Source organism: Scylla paramamosain, chromosome 38, assembly GCF_035594125.1.
Source record: "Scylla paramamosain isolate STU-SP2022 chromosome 38, ASM3559412v1, whole genome shotgun sequence".
Classification (NCBI taxonomy): Eukaryota; Metazoa; Arthropoda; class Malacostraca; order Decapoda; family Portunidae; genus Scylla; species Scylla paramamosain.
Genome location: NC_087188.1, coordinates 13,148,735 through 13,165,540, shown reverse-complemented (window position 1 = coordinate 13,165,540; position 16,806 = coordinate 13,148,735). Strand labels below are relative to the sequence as shown.

Below are 16,806 nucleotides of genomic sequence, written 5' to 3'. Positions count from 1 at the left end.
GTAGCCGTTTTATACGCTCACTCCTTCCGGGGAGTACTGCGGGGGGGGAAGCAGAGGTCCCACAGGAGATATGGAATACTGGCGAGGGCCGGGCTGGTGTCACGATGACTCGTAATGAATGACATGTTATCGAGGAACGTTCCCGTTTGTCACGTCCATGTTTTTGTAGAGACGGCGGAAAACTTACGTAATTCATGACTGTCTTTTGTGTTGAGCGTTTTGTAGAATGTCTCTTATTGTTTCATGGTTGTTTTTAATGTAGGCCATCCGACCTTGGGCAAATCAGGGCCAGGATGCTTTACCCAACAGGTGAAGGTAGCATTTTTACTCATGTATTCATTCATTTATGGGAAAGGAGGCTGGCCAAGGGCGCATTAAATGGAGAGAAAAGGGACGCTAGATTTTCGCTGTTGAGAAGTAAAAAAAAAAATAAATAAATATCTACAGGTGTTGGCATGTGTAGTTCTGATGTCGTGAAATTTGTGTCCTGAAGCTGAGGAGCAGAAGAACGCGATTGTGTCAAGAGTGTCCCATAGCATTCCCTTGAGAGCAACACCTACACGCTATTTTCTCTTCGTCACCCGGATGGTTTGCTTTGCTCTGCTCCAGCCACGGTGACACAAACTTTCTAAGGTGTCATCCACGGAGGCGCCTATCGCTGCCTCATCACTCCCCACCAAGGAAGTTTATTGACTGTAGCTTGATTGGTGCTTTGGTGTAGTCATGTAGCAAGGTGTGTTTGGTGGGCAGATTGTGGGTGTTGCCCGGTACACACCACTGTGGGATTGCTGCAGTGTTGTTTGGTTCTGGGAAGTTTGTCTGACGATATGAGCTCACCACGTGCTGATATTTGAGGTTGCACGGAATGTTTGCTTATTTTACTTTAATGAAAGAGTGTGGCTGGCGAAGGGCAATAAAGAGATAAAAAGGGCAGTCTGTAAGAAGGACATTAGCGTACTGAGGTGCATACAAGGTTGATTTGTCTTATTTTTTTATTTCTTTTTTTAATGTAAGAGAGGCACTGGTCAAGGGCAATAAAAAGAAAAAAGGGTGCCAGTGCCTAAGGAGGATATAGTAACATACGAGGTGCACGCAAGGTTAATTTATTTGATTTTATTTATTTTTGTGTGTAAAAGGAACTTTGATGAAGAGCCATAAAAAAAAGGAAGAATTTGATAACTGTAAACCATATTCTGGAGGACTTTATTTATTTATTATAAGTTAATTAGTTTATTTATTATTTATTTATATTTGTTGTATCTATTTATTTATTTTTCTTTCTTTTGTTTGAGGGTAAGGATGAAAGGTTCATTTGTTGAGGTTAGTTCTAATTCTGTTAGACTTTCCTTGTACCAGAAAACATTATACATTCCTTGAGAGAATGAAATGCACGCCTGTTTAGACAACTTTAAACTTCATATTTTTTCCTTTATGTTTCATTTCGCTGCGTTAAGACTCCACAGTCTACAGGAACTAGAGAGTGTACTTTCTTGAGAGTCAGAATGAAATGCACAGCTGTTCATGGCGTGTAATAATGAAAGAAACGGGAAATTATCAACTTCCTTTCCTCATTTCCGCGAACATCACTCCTTCGCCCTGACAGTAAATACACATTCATGGTGACGTGATATTTCCCCGCGTTACGTAAGCGTTCTTATGTAACTGTGTGTGTGTGTGTGTGTGTGTGTGTGTGTGTGTGTGTGTGTGTGTGTGTGTGTGTGTGTGTGTGTGTGTATGTGTGTGTATGTGTGTGGCCCAGATTTTCAATAAAGGGCGGAACGTAAGGATAGGAAGTGTATGAATGGAAGAACTGGTGGTGGTGGTGTTGCAAATTCCTTTGTTCAGTTGCTATAATGCACGGTCCTTCCATTTCTTTCCTTTGTAATGTCATCTACTCTATTAGTTAACGCCAGGATACTCTGTTTACTAGTCCTTGTGTAAGATCTACTACTGCTACTACTACTGCTACTACTACTACTACTACTACTACTACTACTACTACTACTACGTGTCAGGGATTTTAGGGAGGCAGGATGTAAAAAAAAAAAAATGGATATTATTGTTATTATTATTATTATTATTATTATTATTATTATTATTATTATTATTATTATTATTATTATTATTATTATTGTGTGTCAGGAGTATTACAATAAGTGGAAAATATTGGATGAAAGTATGAACAAACATAATTATTAGGGCTAGTGGAATATATAAATAAATAAAAATAAATGTATATGAAGGAAGGAGATTGGTCTCTTGAGTTATTGAAGTATCCAGACAAATGGACAAGTTACCCAAACAAAGCCTCAGTTTTCTATGATAACTGTAGACACAAGAAGGCTAGGGAAGAAATCTAGTGATATTAACAGATGGGAGTGTCATGATCGTCACTAGCATCATCATTGTCATCAACATGTTCATCACATTGGTTAAGGTTTGAATTTCCATGGTGATAAAGATTCTCACCCTCAGATTGTATTGCGAAGTGTAGATCCGTGGTTCTTTACATGTAATGCTACATGTGATGACGTCTTGCAGCTTCCCTTATTTTCTTATGCTCTTGTGTTCTTAACCCGGGTAATCTGTTTCTCCTACGGGTACGAAACAAACCCAGGAGCACGAAATATAACAGGCAGTTCATAGCTACAGTATATCTACAAAGATAATACTAAAATAAATTCGGTTTCCAAGGGAGTACGAGAGAAAGTGGCTATTTAGACAGTTATTTAACGAAGCCTCACCACCACCACCACCACCACCACCACCCTATTAGCATCATCATCACTAACAACATCATCATCCTTTCCACCACCATCATCACCACGAAAGCTGCTGTTAGTTCATGCCGGAGAGAATTTTAAACCCAAACCTATTTCAACAACTTTGACCCAACCAATCGAAGAACATTCTGCCCTCACACTGACCCTGCTTCGTCTTCCCTCCTCTCTCACTCTTGCCCCGAAAACGTAAAATCTTGTCACAACATTGTTCTTAGCTGTCTTTAGTAAACCAAGGATGTATTCTGGTATTCATTTGCTGTACATGACTCCAAAGCCTGCTGAATATGGAACCTGTGATTGAATCCGGCCTTTGTGCCTGAATACAAGAAATACTTTAAGGTGTTGTGTACTTTGTAAGGAATTAGATCACTGGCTGTTCCCTCTAATGACTGCCACGCAATAGATCAATTTCAGTTTGTCAGGACTCGAGGCAGTACATTGGTGGCAGCAGTGTGGATAAATTTTCCTGTCATTCAAGACTCGATGCACTACATTGGTGGCAGCAGCGTGGATAAATTTTCCTGTCATTCAAGACTCAAAGCATTACATTGGTGGCAGCAGCGTGGATAAATTTTCCTGTCATTCAAGACTCAAGGCACTACATTGGTGGCAGCGGCGTGGATAAATTTTCCTGTCATTCAAGACTCGAGGCCTTACATTGGTGGCAGCGGCGTGGATAAATTTTCCTGTCATTCAAGACTCGAGGCATTACATTGGTGGCAGCGGTGTGGATAAATTTTCCTGTCATTCAAGACTCGAGGCATTACATTGGTGGCAGCGGTGTGGATAAATTTTCCTGTCATTCAAGACTTCAGGCATTACATTGGTGGCAGCGGTGTGGATAAATTTTCCTGTCATTCAAGACTCGAGGCATTACATTGGTGGCAGCGGTGTGGATAAATTTTCCTGTCATTCAAGACTCGAGGCATTACATTGGTGGCAGTGGTGTGGATAAATTTTCCTGTCTTTCAAGACTCGAGGCATTACATTGGTGGCAGCAGTGTGGATAAATTTTCCTGTCTTTCAAGACTCGAGGCATTACATTGGTGGCAGCAGTGTGGATAAATTTTCCTGTCATTCAAGACTCGAGGCATTACATTGGTGGCAGCAGCGTGGATAAATATTTTCTATTCCAGTTCAGGAACAATGAAATTTAAGGGAAAAACACCAGAAATTAATGAAACAATGACGAAAGAGGGAGTGATGGAACTGTGAAGACTAAACTGTCCTTGCATTGTGATCATGTGGCTAAATTATTGTGTTTACGAGTCTTCTGTCCACGGTTCGATTCTTGCAGCTACTTTCTCTCAAGACTCAGCATGTTTAGATGAATCTCTCAGTGTTTTGAAATAGATTTCTTTATTTGGGAACTAATACACATTCATTTTTAAACAGTCCAGGTTTATTTGGCGAAAAAAAAAAATTACAAGCGAAAGGTATGAAAAGTTAGGATATATGTGTTAAGCTGATGGCGAAATGTTATCGTTTTCTTTATCTCCACTTTCGTGATGGTTGTTGTTGTTGTTTGTTCTTGTTCTTGTTCTCCTCATCCTTGTTATTGTTCTTTTTCTTTTCATCTTTAATCTGCGCAGCTCTTCGTTCATTATATATTAAATCATCTTCAGTTTAACTAATAAGGTACCTTGATATTAACATTGATGAGTTACATGTTGTTTGAAGGACTGGAGGGAAGGGTGCGAGAGGCAAAGAAATCGTGAAGATACAGCTAGCTATGTAGTTAATTAGATAGGTAGGTTGTTAGGTAGTGTGAAGTAAGAATAGGTAACGATACATTGATGAATAGATAAATGATGTACATAAGGAATAAGTAATGAGAGGGAGAGAGAGAGAGAGAGAGAGAGAGAGAGAGAGAGAGAGAGAGAGAGAGAGAGAGAGAGAGAGAGAGAGAGTCGATCCCAACTCGTAATCCCTGTTGTTGTTGCCTTCAGTCTTGCATCTTTCACATGAATGGGATGTTTATGAAGTCCCAGTCGCTGCGTCAGTTTGAATTTCTCGCAGACAGGACAGCAGGGCGGGGAGCTGTGACGGGGAAAGAGAGGCGTGAGATAGATAGGGAGGAGTGCTAAAGGTGTACATATTTCTACGACAACTACTACTTCTTTGTAACTCTCTGTCTGTTTATTCATTTCCTCCTGCCTTTGACTTGAACAGTTTCAAGAGGAAGGCTTCAAGAAACTTACCTCAAATTTTGGATAACCCTTTTGACTAGATCCTTTGGGGATTAGTGCCTTTAGTGGGCATTTTTATAGATTTTTTTTATTGCTCTGGGCGAGACTACTACTACTACTACTACTACTACTACTACTACTATTGTGTGTGTGTGTGGGTCTCAAGTATGGGATGGAAATGTACTTACTTGTCCGTTGCGTTCCAAGAAACACTGGAGGAGGGCGTACTGCTTGTCTGTGTCGCCCACATTGAACTTACTCATGAAGAGATGAAATGCGTGGTGACCTTCCTTATTCGGTATGATGTCCTCTGTTAAGGGTGAGAGGGAAGGGTTGTATGTGGGCTTCTTTTACAGGTGGGTGGTAATTAAATCTTAGACAATATTTCTTGTTCTTTAGTCACCTCCAAGCTTTGTACTGACCAGAAATAGCCACATTTATTCTTCTAATTTCTTTCTCTCTTGTGGACGGTTATAAAGATCTCATACGTTGCTTTTAGTGTTGAGAATTGTTGAGTTAAGGGTGAAGGGGAAGGGTATGCCATTATTGTTGTAGCTTGCTCTCTGTCTATTTATACAAGACACCATTTATGAAGTCCTTTTAGAGTAATATTACTAATGATGAGTAAATGCAAGAGTTAACCAGTATTCTTAGTCTTTCATTCCTTTTCTGGTAAGCTCTGGAACTGCCTGCCTGCTTCTGTATTTCCTTCTTCTTGTGACTTGAATTCTCTCAAGAGGGAGGTTTCAACACACTTATCCTTCATTTTTTTTTTTATGATAATTTTTGACTGCTTGGAGGCTGGCACTTCAGTGGGCCTTTTTCATTTTTCTTTCTAATTTTGTAGCCCTTGCTCGTTGCCCCTTCTACATAAAAAAAAAATAAATAAAATGTTTCAAAAGTAGCATCTCGCCACGCACACTTACCCAATTGGAGCGCGCTGAAGTCCACGTCGCCGGCACACTCAGTCAGGTTGGTTTTGACCTCCTCAAGCATATCCTCCGTGTAGTTCTGGGGCCTCATCTGCTTGAAGCACTCCCGACCCTCAGGGAAGCACTTGTCATCCCCGCACACTTCAGAGGCTGTTTGGGAGGTGAAGCGTGAGTTGTGGCGTTATTGTGTGTGTGTGTGTGTGTGTGTGTGTGTGTGTGTTTGTGTGTGTGTGTGTGTCAGGGAGAAGTCCGGAAGGGAATGTTTTTTTTGTACTGATAGATTAGTAATTAAATGCTACATGAGGTGCGCCATTGGTGGTTGAACTGGGACACGTACAGATAGACAGATATGTAGACGGATTGATAGACAGACAGATCGATAGACTAATATAGACACTTAGATAAATAGATAAATAAATAAATAGACATATAGCTGGCTAGAGAGAGAGAGAGAGAGAGAGAGAGAGAGAGAGAGAGAGAGAGAGAGAGAGAGAGAGAGAGAGAGAGAGAGAGAGAGAGAGAGAGACATACAGTTAGTTAATTGGGTACAGTTACAGTACACGCAGGCGCCTTTACGAAGCAAATCAGCGCCGCACTGTGAGCCTCCAGAGAGAGACAAGACACACTGCAGACCGATAACAGACACACTCACAACTGTTACTCTTTGCTGTACTTACTGACTTGACGGATGAAGCCGAACCAGAATCCCGAACGATGCCGTGGGCCGGCTTCCACCACCATAGCCGCCGCCAGCACCACCACCAAGGCTGTGCAGACCTGGACCTTCATAGCTGTGTGAGGGAGAAGGTGTGAGTAGGTGTGTGTGTGTGTGGTGTGTGTGTGTGTGTGTGTGTGTGTGTGTGTGTGTGTGTGTGTGAGTGGTTGTGGTGATAAACAGAACTAGGTACCACGAATTTAATTTGAAGTGTTTAGGATATACCATTGTAGCACTGTAACCAAAGCTTCTGTGTGTATGTGTGTGTATGTGTGTGTGTGTGTGTGTGTGTGTGTGTGTGTGTGTGTGTTTGTGTGTGTGTGCTACTCACTTGCAGTAGTAGGACACGAGTGACAAGTGTGAGGGTGAGTGAGAGCTGCGGGTGTTTTTATACGCTCACTCCTTCCGGGGAGTCCTGCATGGGGAGGCAGAGGTCCCACAGGAGATATGGATTATTGGCGATGGCCGGGCTGGTGTCACGATGACTTAGAATGAATGACATGTTACTGAGGAACGTTCACGTTTGTCACGTCTACGTTTTTGTAGAGACGGCGGAAAACTTATGTAATTCATGACTGTCTTTTTTATTGAGCGTTTTGTAGAATGTCTGTTACTGTTTCATGGTTGCTTTAAATAAAGGACATTAGACCTTGGGCAAATCAGGGCCAGGATGCTTTGCCTAAGAGGTGAAGGCAGCATTTTTAATCATGTAAATATTAATTTACGAGGGAAGTAGGCTCGCCAATGGCGCTTAAAATAGAGGGAAAAGGGACGCTAGATTTCTGCTGTTAATAAGTAAGAAAAAAATAAAAATATCTACGGGTGTTGGCATGTGTAGTTCCGATGTCGTGCAATTTTTGTCCTGAAGGTGAGGAGCAGAAGAACGCGATTTTGTCACGAGTGTCCTGTAGCATTACCTTGAGAGCAACACCTACACGCTATTTCCTCTTAGTCACCCGGATGCTTTGCTTTGCTTTGCTCTGTCACGGTGACACAAACTTTCTAAAGTGACACCTATGCAGGCGCCTGTCGCTGCCTCATCACTCCCCACCAAGGAAGCTTATTGACTAGCTTCATTGGTGCTTTGGTGTAGTCATGTAACAGGGTTGGTTTGGTGGGTAGCTTGTGCGTATTGCCCGCTACACACCACTGTGGGATTGCTGCTGTGTTGTCTGGAAAGTTTGTCTGACGATATGAACTCACTACGTGCTGATTTTTGAGGTTCCTCGTAATGTTTGCTTATTTTATTTTTATGAAAGAGGAGGGGGCGGCGAAGGGGAAGAAGTATGAAAAAAGGACAGTCTGTAAAGATATTTGGGTACTGAGGTGCACACAAGGTTGTTTTGTCTTATTTCATTGCATTGGTCAAGGACAATAAAAATGAATGAAAAGGTGAAAAGAAGGTTAAAAAAGGTACCGTTCCCTAAGGAGGTTATAGTAACATATTGAGGTGCACGCAAGATTCATTGATTTTATTTTATTTATTTTTGTGTGTGGAAGAGGAGCCACACAACTTCCCTCCCTCATTTCCGCGAACATCACTCCTTCGCCCTGACAGTAAGTACACATTCATGGCGATGTGATGTTTCCCCGCGTTTCGAAAGCGTTCCTATGTAACTGTGTGTGTGTGTGTGTGTGTGTGTGTGTGGCCCAGATTTTCAATAAAGGGCGGAACGTAAGGATAGGAAGTGCATGAATGGAAGAACTGGTGGTGATGGTGCTGCAAATTCCTGTGTTCAGTTGCTATAATGCACGGTCCTTCCATTTCTTTCCTTTGTAATGTCACCTACTCTATTAGTTAAGGCCAGGATACTCTGTTTGTTAGTCCTTGTATAAGATCTACTACTACTAGTACTACTACTACTACTACAACTCTTACGTGTCAGGGATTTTAGGGAGACAGGATGTGAAAAAAAGTGATGATAAATTTCCGTGATTCAAGAGTCGAGGCATTACATTGGTGGCAGCGGCGAGGATAAATTTCTCTGTGACTCAAGACTCGAGGCATCACATTGGTGGCAGCGGCGAGGATAAATTTTCCAGTGACTCAAGACTCGAGTCATCACATTGGTGGCAGTGATGAGGATAAAATATTTTCTATCCCACTTCATGAATATAAGATTTAAGGGAAAAACACCAGAAATTAATAAAAAAAAAAAAAATTACGAAAGAGGGAGTGTTAGAACTGTGAAGACTAAACTCTACTTTTATTGTAATCATGTGGCTAAATTATTGTGTTTACGAGTCTTCTGTCCACGGTTCGATTCTCGCAGCTGCTTTCTCTCACGATTCAGCATTTCTAGATGAATCTCTTAGTGTTTTGAAGTAGAATTCTTCGTTTAGGAACTTATACACATATTTTTAAAAGATCCAGTTTTATTTGCTGAAAAAAAAAACTTACAAGTAAAAGACGTGAAAAGTTTGGAAATAGGTATTAAGTTGATGGCGAAATGTTATCATTTTCTTTTTCTCCAGTTTTGTGATGATTGTTATTGTTGTTGTTCTTTGTTATTTTTCTTTTCATCTTCGTTGGTGTTCTCTTTATCTTTCCTCTTCTTTAATCTGCACAGCTTTTCATTCATTATATTGTAAATTCTCTGTAGTTTAACTAATAAGGTACCTTGATACCTTATTAGTTACATATTGTTGGAAGGACTGGAGGGAAGGGTGCGAGAGCGAGGAGGGAATCGTGAAGGTACAGCCAGTTGGGTATTTAATAAGACAGGTAGTTGTTGGATAGATAACGATACACTGATGAGTAGATAAGAAATGAGAGAGAGAGAGAGTGTGGATATCAGTTTGTAATCCTTGTTGTTGTTGCCTTCAGTCTTGCATCTTTCACATGAATGGGATGTTTATGCAGTCCCAGTCGCTGCGTCAGTTTGAATTTCTCGCAGACAGGACAGCAGGGTTGGGAGCTGTGACGGGGAAAGAGAGGCGTGAGATAGATAGGGAGGAGTGCTAAAGGTGTACATATTTCTACGACAACTACTACTTCTTTGTAACTCTCTGTCTGTTTATCCATTTCCTCCTGCCTTTGACTTGAACAGTTTCAAGAGGAAGGCTTCAAGAAACTTACCTCAAATTTTGGATAACCCTTTTGACTAGACTTTCTGGGGACTAGTGCCTTCAGTGGGCATTTTTTTTTTATAGATTTATATTATTCCTCTTGGCCAGAATACTACTATTTCTACTACTACTACTACTACTACTACTACTACTACTACTACTACTACTACTACTACTACTACTACTACTACTACTACTAGTACTACTACTGTATGTGCGCGTCTCAGTTATAGATTGGAATTGTACTCACTTGTCCGCCGCGTTCCATGAAACATTGGAGGAGGGCGTGCTGCTTGGTTGTGTCACCCACTTTGAACTTTTCCATAAAATTGAGAAAATGCTGGGGTATGTCCTTCTTCGGTGTGAGGTCCTCTGTTAAGGGTGAGAGAGAAGGGTTGTCTGGTGGCTGATCTACATCTTTTATCTATTTGTACAAGACACGGCTTCATTATGTGGAACTTAACTCTTTGACTGGAATTTGCTACATCTCTCACTAATCATTAAATACTCTGAGACACTATTTCTTGTTCTACAGTCAACTCCAAGCATTGTACTGGCCAAAAATTGCAAAAATCTATTCTTTTATTCCCTTTCTTTCTTATGGACGATTATAAAAATCTCATACGTTGCTTTTAGTGTCGAGAATTGTTGGGTTTAGCGGTGAGGGGAAAGGATATACGATTATTGTTGTACCTTGCTATCTATCTATTTGTACAAGGCACCGTTTATGAACCCCTCTTAGAGTAATATGAATAAATGCAAGAGTTAACTAGTATTCTCAGTCATTCATCCCTTTTCTTTTAAACTCTGGAACTGCCTGCCTGCTTCTGTATTTCAGTCTTTCTCTGACTTGAATTCTCTCAAGAGGGAGGTTTCAAGACACTTATCCTTCAATTTTTTTTCTTTTATTATCGTTTCTGACTGTTTAGGGACTGGCACCTCACTGGGTTTTTTTTTTTTTTCTCTCTAATTTTGTAGCCCTTGCTCGTTGCCCCTCCTACATAAAAAAAGAAGTTTCAAATGTTTCAAATGTAGCATCTCACCACGCACACTTACCCATTTCGAGCGCGCTGAAGTCCACGTCGCCGGCACACTCAGTCAGGTTGGTTCTGACACTCTCAAGCGTTCCCTCCGTGATGTTCAGGGGCTTCATCAGCTTGAAGCACTCCCGACCCTCAGGGAAGCACATGTCCTCCCCGCACACTTCAGAGGCTGTTTGGGAGGTGAAGCGTGAGTTGTGGCGTCATTGTGTGTGTGTGTGTGTGTGTGTGTTAGGGAGAAGCCCAGAAGGGAATGTTATGTTTGTACTGATAGATTATTGATTAAGTGGTACAAGTGGTGCGCCATTGCTGGTTGAACTGAGACACATAAAGATAGGCAGATATGTAGACAGGCTGACAGACAGACAGATAGACAGACTAATACAAAAATACATAGACAGATATGTAGACAGGCTGATAGACATACAGATAGATAGACTAATACATAAATACATTGACAGATAGATAGATAGATACATAAATAAATAGACATATAGCTTGCTAGATACATAGACAGATAGACAGATGGACATAAAATCGACAGTTGAACAAATAGACAGGAAGATAGAGAGACATATTTCATAGGCCACAGTTACACAGAACCGCCTTTATGAAGCAAATCAGCAGTGCACTGTGAGCCTCAAGAGAGACAGAACACTGAAGATCGATAACAGATAGACTCATAACTGTTACTCTCTGCTGTACTCACTGACTTGACGGAGGAAGTTCAGCCAGAATTTCATGGCAAGGGTGCCTGGGTTGGCTTCCACGACCAGCGCCGCCGCCAGCACCACCACCAAGGCTGTACACACCTGGACCTTCATAGCTGTGTGAGGGAGAAGGTGAGAGTGTGTGTGTGTGTGTGTGTGTGTGTGTGTGTGTGTGTGTGTGTGTGTGTGTGTGTGTGTGTGTGTGTGTGGTGAGATACAGAACTGGGTACCATAAGTTTAATTGGAAATGTTTAGGATATAGCAGTGTAACATAACCAAAGCATCTCTCTCTCTCTCTCTCTCTCTCTCTCTCTCTCTCTCTCTCTCTCTCTCTCTCTCTCTCTCTCTCTCTCTCTCTCTCTCTCTCTCTCTCTCTCTCTCTCTCTCTCTCTCTCTCTCTGTGTGTGTGTGTGTGTGTGTGTGTGTGTGTGTGTGTGTTTGCGCGCGCGCGTGCGCACGCGCGCTACCCACTTGCAATAGTAGGACACGAGTGACAAGTGTGAGGGTGAGTGAGAGCAGCGGGTGCTTTATACACTCACTACTTCCGGGGATTCCTGCGGAGGGAGGCAGAGGTCCCACAGGAGATATGGAGTATTGGCGAGGGCCGGGCTGGCATCATGATGACTCAGAATGGATTGCATGTCATGCAAGAACGTGCATGTTTGTCACGTCCACTTTTTTTTTTTTTTTTTTAACGACGGTGGAAAAGTTATGCATTTCATGACTGTCTATTGTGTTGATTGTTTTGTCGAATGTCTATTATTGTTTCATGGTTGCTTTTAATAAAGGCCATCCGACCTTGAGCAAATCATGGCCAGGGTGCTTTGCCCTAGAGTGAAGGAAGCGTTTTTTGTCGTGTATTCATTCATTTACGAGGGAAGGAGGCTGGCCATGGGCGCATAAGATTAAAGAAAACGGGACGCTACATTTTCGTTGATAAGAAGTAAAAAGAAATCTATACGGGTTGGCACATGTAGTTCCGAGGTGTTGTAATACTCGAGTCCGGAAGCTGAAGAACAGAAGCACACAAAGGTTTCATGAATTTCCTGTACGATTACCTTGAGAGAAACACTAGACGCTATTTTCTGAAACACCCGTACGTTTTGCTCTGCTCTGCTCCAGCCATTGTGCCACAAGATTTCTAAAGTGCCATCTATGGAGGCGCCTGTCGCTGCCTCCTCAGTGCCTACCAAGGAAGCTTATTGAATAGCTTCCTTGGTGCTTTGGTGTAGTTATGTTTGGTGGGCAGCTTGTAGGTAACAATAAATTCGGCTTCCAAAGGTGTTTTTTTAGTGATATTTTGACAAGTATTCTATATCTTTTTAATTGAAACACCTATGAAAACTCACTAATCACATCCCTATAGCTTTTGGAAATATGACATGAGAAGACAAAGCATTTAAGGACACTGGTCATGAAAGCGGTGAAGGGGAACACTCTCTCAATGTTTCAGCGTTTTACATGAGCAAGAACTGTCTCTAATGGACGTTATGAAGGTTTCCCAGGATATTTTCATGATTCTAGTGATGTTTTGACAAATATTCTGGATCCAGATGATAAAAGCACCCAAAAGAAACTAATTGATCCTTTCTCTGGTTTTTGAGGATAGACCTTATGAGAGAGAGCGTCTTATTTCAACAAGAACGGCCTTTAATGGACGATATAGAGATTTCTGAAGATGTTTTTTTTATGATTCTAGTGATGGTTTCGTAAGTATTCTGCATCTTAGTAATTGTAACACCTGTGAGAAACTAACTGATCATTCCTGGGCTTTTAAGAATAGATTTTATGAGAGAACAAAAGCATTTTAGAGAACTAGCTTTCTCTTTTGCGTCAACATGAAGTACTGTGGTGAATTCGGCTGAGGCTTTCCTTCCTGCCTGCCTGATTGCTCCTGTCAGCTTATTCTGCTGTGCACCTGTCTGTCCTGTCGGCTTCTGTGTACCCTGGCAGAAAATATTGCTACCATCTGCTTTCTACAGCTTTGAGATACTATTTGATGTGATATTAGTGTGCTGTCTACGACTTTGAGATAAGATTATGTGTTCTATTAGTGTTTTGCCAGTGCAGCGTTACTTTTCAAATTTATATAACAAAGAATGTAATTTCCTCTTTGTTTGAGGACTTTTAATGATATCATAGGGTTTTCCTGGCCTGCGATCCACTATTAACGTCACAGTTAGTGTAAACCTTGCGATTAGCTAGTGTGTCCTCGCTGTTCTAACGTCTCAACTGTGTGAGCTTAGCCACTGTGTACTCATTGTTCTGACCTCACATCTATGGGAGCCTTGTGATTGGCCAGTGCGTGCTTGCTGTTTTCTTGTTATCTCGTCCACTGTTTTTGTTGGTAAGGAGATGCATACATATTCCTTCAAGCAGTACAGTTTTATTTACCGAGGAAATTGGAAATGATAAAATAGTTCAGGAAAATGATGGTTAAGTTTGTGTGTGTGTGTGTGTGTGTGTGTGTGTGTGTGTGTGTGTGTGTGTGTGTGTGTGTCAATCTCTAGACTTTTTTTGGTGAGGCTGTGATTGCCTGTGGCTGTAATGGGGTGTCAAAATTTAGCAGTAGTAGTAGTAGTAGTAGTAGTAGTAGGTAGTAGTAGTAGTAGTGGAAATGGTTATTGTCGTTATTGTTTTTGTTATTGTTATTTTCCTTGCTTGTTTCGTGGGTGTTGTTGTTTCTTCTTCTTCTTCTTCTTCTTCTTCTTCTTCTTCTTCTTCTTCTTCTTCTTCTTCTTCTTCTTCTTCTTCTTTCACTAACACAGTTCTTTTTTCATTATGTTTTACAGTTGTGTTTATTTATTTGTTTATTTATTTATCTATTTTTTTTATTTATTTATGTATTTATTTATTTATTTATTTATTTATCTATGCCGTTTCAAGGATCAGAAGGAGAGAGAGAGAGAGAGAGAGAGAGAGAGAGAGAGAGAGAGAGAGAGAGAAAATATATCTATGCCAACTCATAATCTTTTGGAGTGGTTCTTGAGTTCAGTCCTGCATTGCTCTGCGCCAGTTTAGCCTTGGAGTGAGGTGTCTAATTAGTAGGTTCTGTTTGACTGTCTTCCTCACCTTTGGCCTTAGCTACACACTCCTTCAGTTTTGGGAGCTGTGGAGGGAAAAAGAGAGGCATGAGACTGAAATGTATTGTGTTGAGTCATGATGGGAGAGAGAGGCATCAAATTGGAATGTTGTGTGTTGGGCTGTGAGGGGAGGGAGGCATCAGACTGCTGTGAAGTATTCCTAGTAATATGAAAATACTGCATTATGTAGCTGTAAGAAAAGAATTGAAGGCTACGAATTGGGTCAGTGCAATCTATTAGGTTCTGTGTCAATTTCAATCTGCTGTCCTGTGTCCATTACAAGCTGGTATGTCCTATGTTCACTAAAAGCTACTGTGCCTTGTGTCCATTACAGCCTGTGTCCTGTGTTCATTATAAGGTGCTGTGTCCTGTGCCAGTTTCTTTCTACTGTGTTGTGTGGTCGTGGCAATCTGCTCTGTCGTGTGTCAGTTTCAATCTGCTCTGTCCTGTGTCCATCACGGTCTGATGTGACCTGGGGTTATCGGAATCTGGTGTGTCCTGCGTCCATTACAAGGTGGTGTCCTGTGGTAGGTTCCTGCTGCACACCTGACAGACTCACCTCGCCGCTCATATTGAGGGTACAGCGCAACATATCGTGCTGAAGCTTCCTGCCGACAACCCCGTAGCTGTTCATGAACTTGATGTACTCCTTGGCCTTAAGGGAGGGATCCTTATCATTGGAGAATGCTGCTTTCAGTTTCTCTGTTGAGTGAGGAGAAGAGAGGATAAGCATAAGCACAAGAGTGAAAAGGATAGTGAAGTGCAGGGGAAAATAGAGGGAGAAACAGCTTGGGTTAGGGAAAGTCGGTGAAGGACAATAGAAGGATAAATTGTGTGGGGGTTAAAAGAGGATACAGTTATGTGGTTGTTCTTATAAAAGGACAAGAAGTTTAGTCACATACAGTAGTCCTGCACGCCACTGTGTGTTCTGTGTAGCCACGTGGTCACTTGACACAGCAGACGAGCCAGCCCACACTGCAAGGATACCACATCTGTCTTGTCCTGTCATTCATTGACTGAAAGCTGTTTTCATTTCACGAGACCAGGAACTGATTAAAAGAGTCGGAGAAATCCACTTTAGGGAGGAAGATCGAGGGGAAGATAGAGTGAAATGGAGGGATGGAATTGTGGTAGAACTGCAAAGATTGTGAGTCATGGAGGAAGATGCAAGGGACAGAAACAACTGGAAAGGACTCGTACATGGCGCCAACCCCTGATTCCAGGCAAACGGCCCAAGGAGGAGAAGAAGAAATAAATAAAGAAGCTGTATTCATTTCATGTGGTCTCCTCCCTAGCTACAGGGATTGCATTGACTGTTAACTCCATTCATTCTACTTGGTCTCATCTCTCTAGCTACTGGAGTGGGCTCAGGGATTTCATTGACTGGTACCTGTCCCTTTGTCATGTGGTCTCCTTCTAGCTACAGGAGTGGACCCAGGAATTGCACTGACTAGTACCTGTCCGTGTTCTGTGGTCTCCTTTCTAGCTACTGGAGTGAGCTCAGGGATTGCAGTGACTGGTACCTGCCCCTATGTCACGTGGTCTCTCTAGCTACAGGAGTAGGCCCCATTGCATTGACTGTTAGCTCCATTCATTTTACATGGTCTCCTCTCTAGCTACAGAAGTTACAGGGATTCCAGGGCACTAGCATGAACTACAATACAACATGAACTTACCCAGAGTGAGGCTGCTGAAGTCTGCCTTGGTTGCTCCAATATTCGTGGCACACAGCATAATTCCGTCTTTGGCCTCTTGCACTTGCTCCTCCGTTGTAAAATTGACTTCCTTCATCTGCTTGAAGCATGACTCACTTGCAGGCCAGCATATATTCTCCCCGCAGATACCGAAGACTGTAGTGGAGGTGCAACATTATATCTTTGACTGCCACAGCTTATTATAGTGAACTGTATTCTGAAACACCTCTATGGTACATCCAGACCTCTTTCAAAAGGGTGAAGTTGAAGTGAAGTGCGTTTTGAGGGTGACATATTAAAAAGATTTCTATGTATATTATTAACATGAGAAACACTATTGAAAACTCGGCTAATCATCTCTGTAATCTTTGAAAAATAGTCGTATTGAGAGAGCAAAGCGTTTCTGAATATGGGCCATGTACTTGTAGGATGGTCAGTGTGCGGCAAGGAAGGTACAGAGAGTCTTAGTGTGTGGGGCTGGAGTGGAAGAGTGCAGGAGGAAAGTTCCATATTCATCTATTGAGTTGCAGACAAATTACTACTAATAAAGTGTGGATTTGGAAATGTAGCTGAAAGTTGCGTAAGGGGAGA

The 16,806-nt window shown here is 41.8% G+C and overlaps 4 protein-coding genes across 5 annotated transcripts in view; 1 reads left to right on the top strand and 3 right to left on the bottom strand.

Moving 5' to 3' along the window:
• The window catches only part of LOC135091913 (low-density lipoprotein receptor-related protein 4-like), a 72,484-nt gene that overhangs the window by 26,370 nt on the left and 29,308 nt on the right, over positions 1-16,806 (top strand).
• On the bottom strand, positions 4,624-7,533 carry LOC135091581 (uncharacterized). The gene is made up of 6 exons (XM_063989334.1): positions 7,440-7,533; positions 6,951-7,034; positions 6,582-6,695; positions 5,899-6,054; positions 5,161-5,282; positions 4,624-4,823 (listed from the first exon to the last, which is right to left on the bottom strand). Exons 1-6 carry the CDS (start codon positions 7,531-7,533, stop codon positions 4,761-4,763), a joined length of 633 nt encoding a protein of 210 aa, XP_063845404.1. The 3' UTR covers positions 4,624-4,760.
• LOC135091818 (uncharacterized) lies at positions 8,978-11,942 on the bottom strand. The gene is made up of 5 exons (XM_063989808.1): positions 11,910-11,942; positions 11,438-11,554; positions 10,745-10,900; positions 9,939-10,060; positions 8,978-9,537 (listed from the first exon to the last, which is right to left on the bottom strand). The coding sequence occupies exons 2-5, from the start codon at positions 11,550-11,552 to the stop codon at positions 9,475-9,477; spliced, it is 456 nt and encodes a 151-aa protein (XP_063845878.1). The 5' UTR covers positions 11,553-11,554; positions 11,910-11,942; the 3' UTR covers positions 8,978-9,474.
• Positions 13,809-16,806, bottom strand: part of LOC135091816 (uncharacterized) — a 6,664-nt gene continuing 3,666 nt past the window's right edge. For both annotated transcript variants that reach the window (XM_063989805.1, XM_063989806.1), the window contains exons 3-5: positions 16,198-16,371; positions 15,081-15,223; positions 13,809-14,547 (exon numbers count right to left, since the gene is read on the bottom strand). In XM_063989805.1, the coding sequence (XP_063845875.1) occupies positions 14,476-14,547; positions 15,081-15,223; positions 16,198-16,371 (389 nt within the window). In that variant the 3' untranslated portion in view covers positions 13,809-14,475. The remainder of the gene's footprint in view (positions 14,548-15,080; positions 15,224-16,197; positions 16,372-16,806) is intronic.

Bases quoted from the DNA above. Each gene is read 5' to 3' on its own strand.
- LOC135091581 (XM_063989334.1), bottom strand. From the start codon at position 7,533: ATGCTACAGGACACTCGTGACAAAATCGCGTTCTTCTGCTCCTCACCT. The intron at 6,696-6,950 runs GTGAGTAGCACA...TCCCTCACACAG, and splicing joins CTCGTGTCCTACTACTGCAA to CTATGAAGGTCCAGGTCTGC. The intron at 5,283-5,898 runs GTAAGTGTGCGT...CACCCTTAACAG, and splicing joins CTTCAGCGCGCTCCAATTGG to AGGACATCATACCGAATAAG.
- LOC135091818 (XM_063989808.1), bottom strand. From the start codon at position 11,552: ATGAAGGTCCAGGTGTGTACAGCCTTGGTGGTGGTGCTGGCGGCGGCG. The intron at 10,901-11,437 runs GTGAGTACAGCA...CCTCCCAAACAG, and splicing joins GAACTTCCTCCGTCAAGTCA to CCTCTGAAGTGTGCGGGGAG. The intron at 9,538-9,938 runs GTGAGTACAATT...TCCCCGTCACAG, and splicing joins TCATGGAACGCGGCGGACAA to CTCCCAACCCTGCTGTCCTG.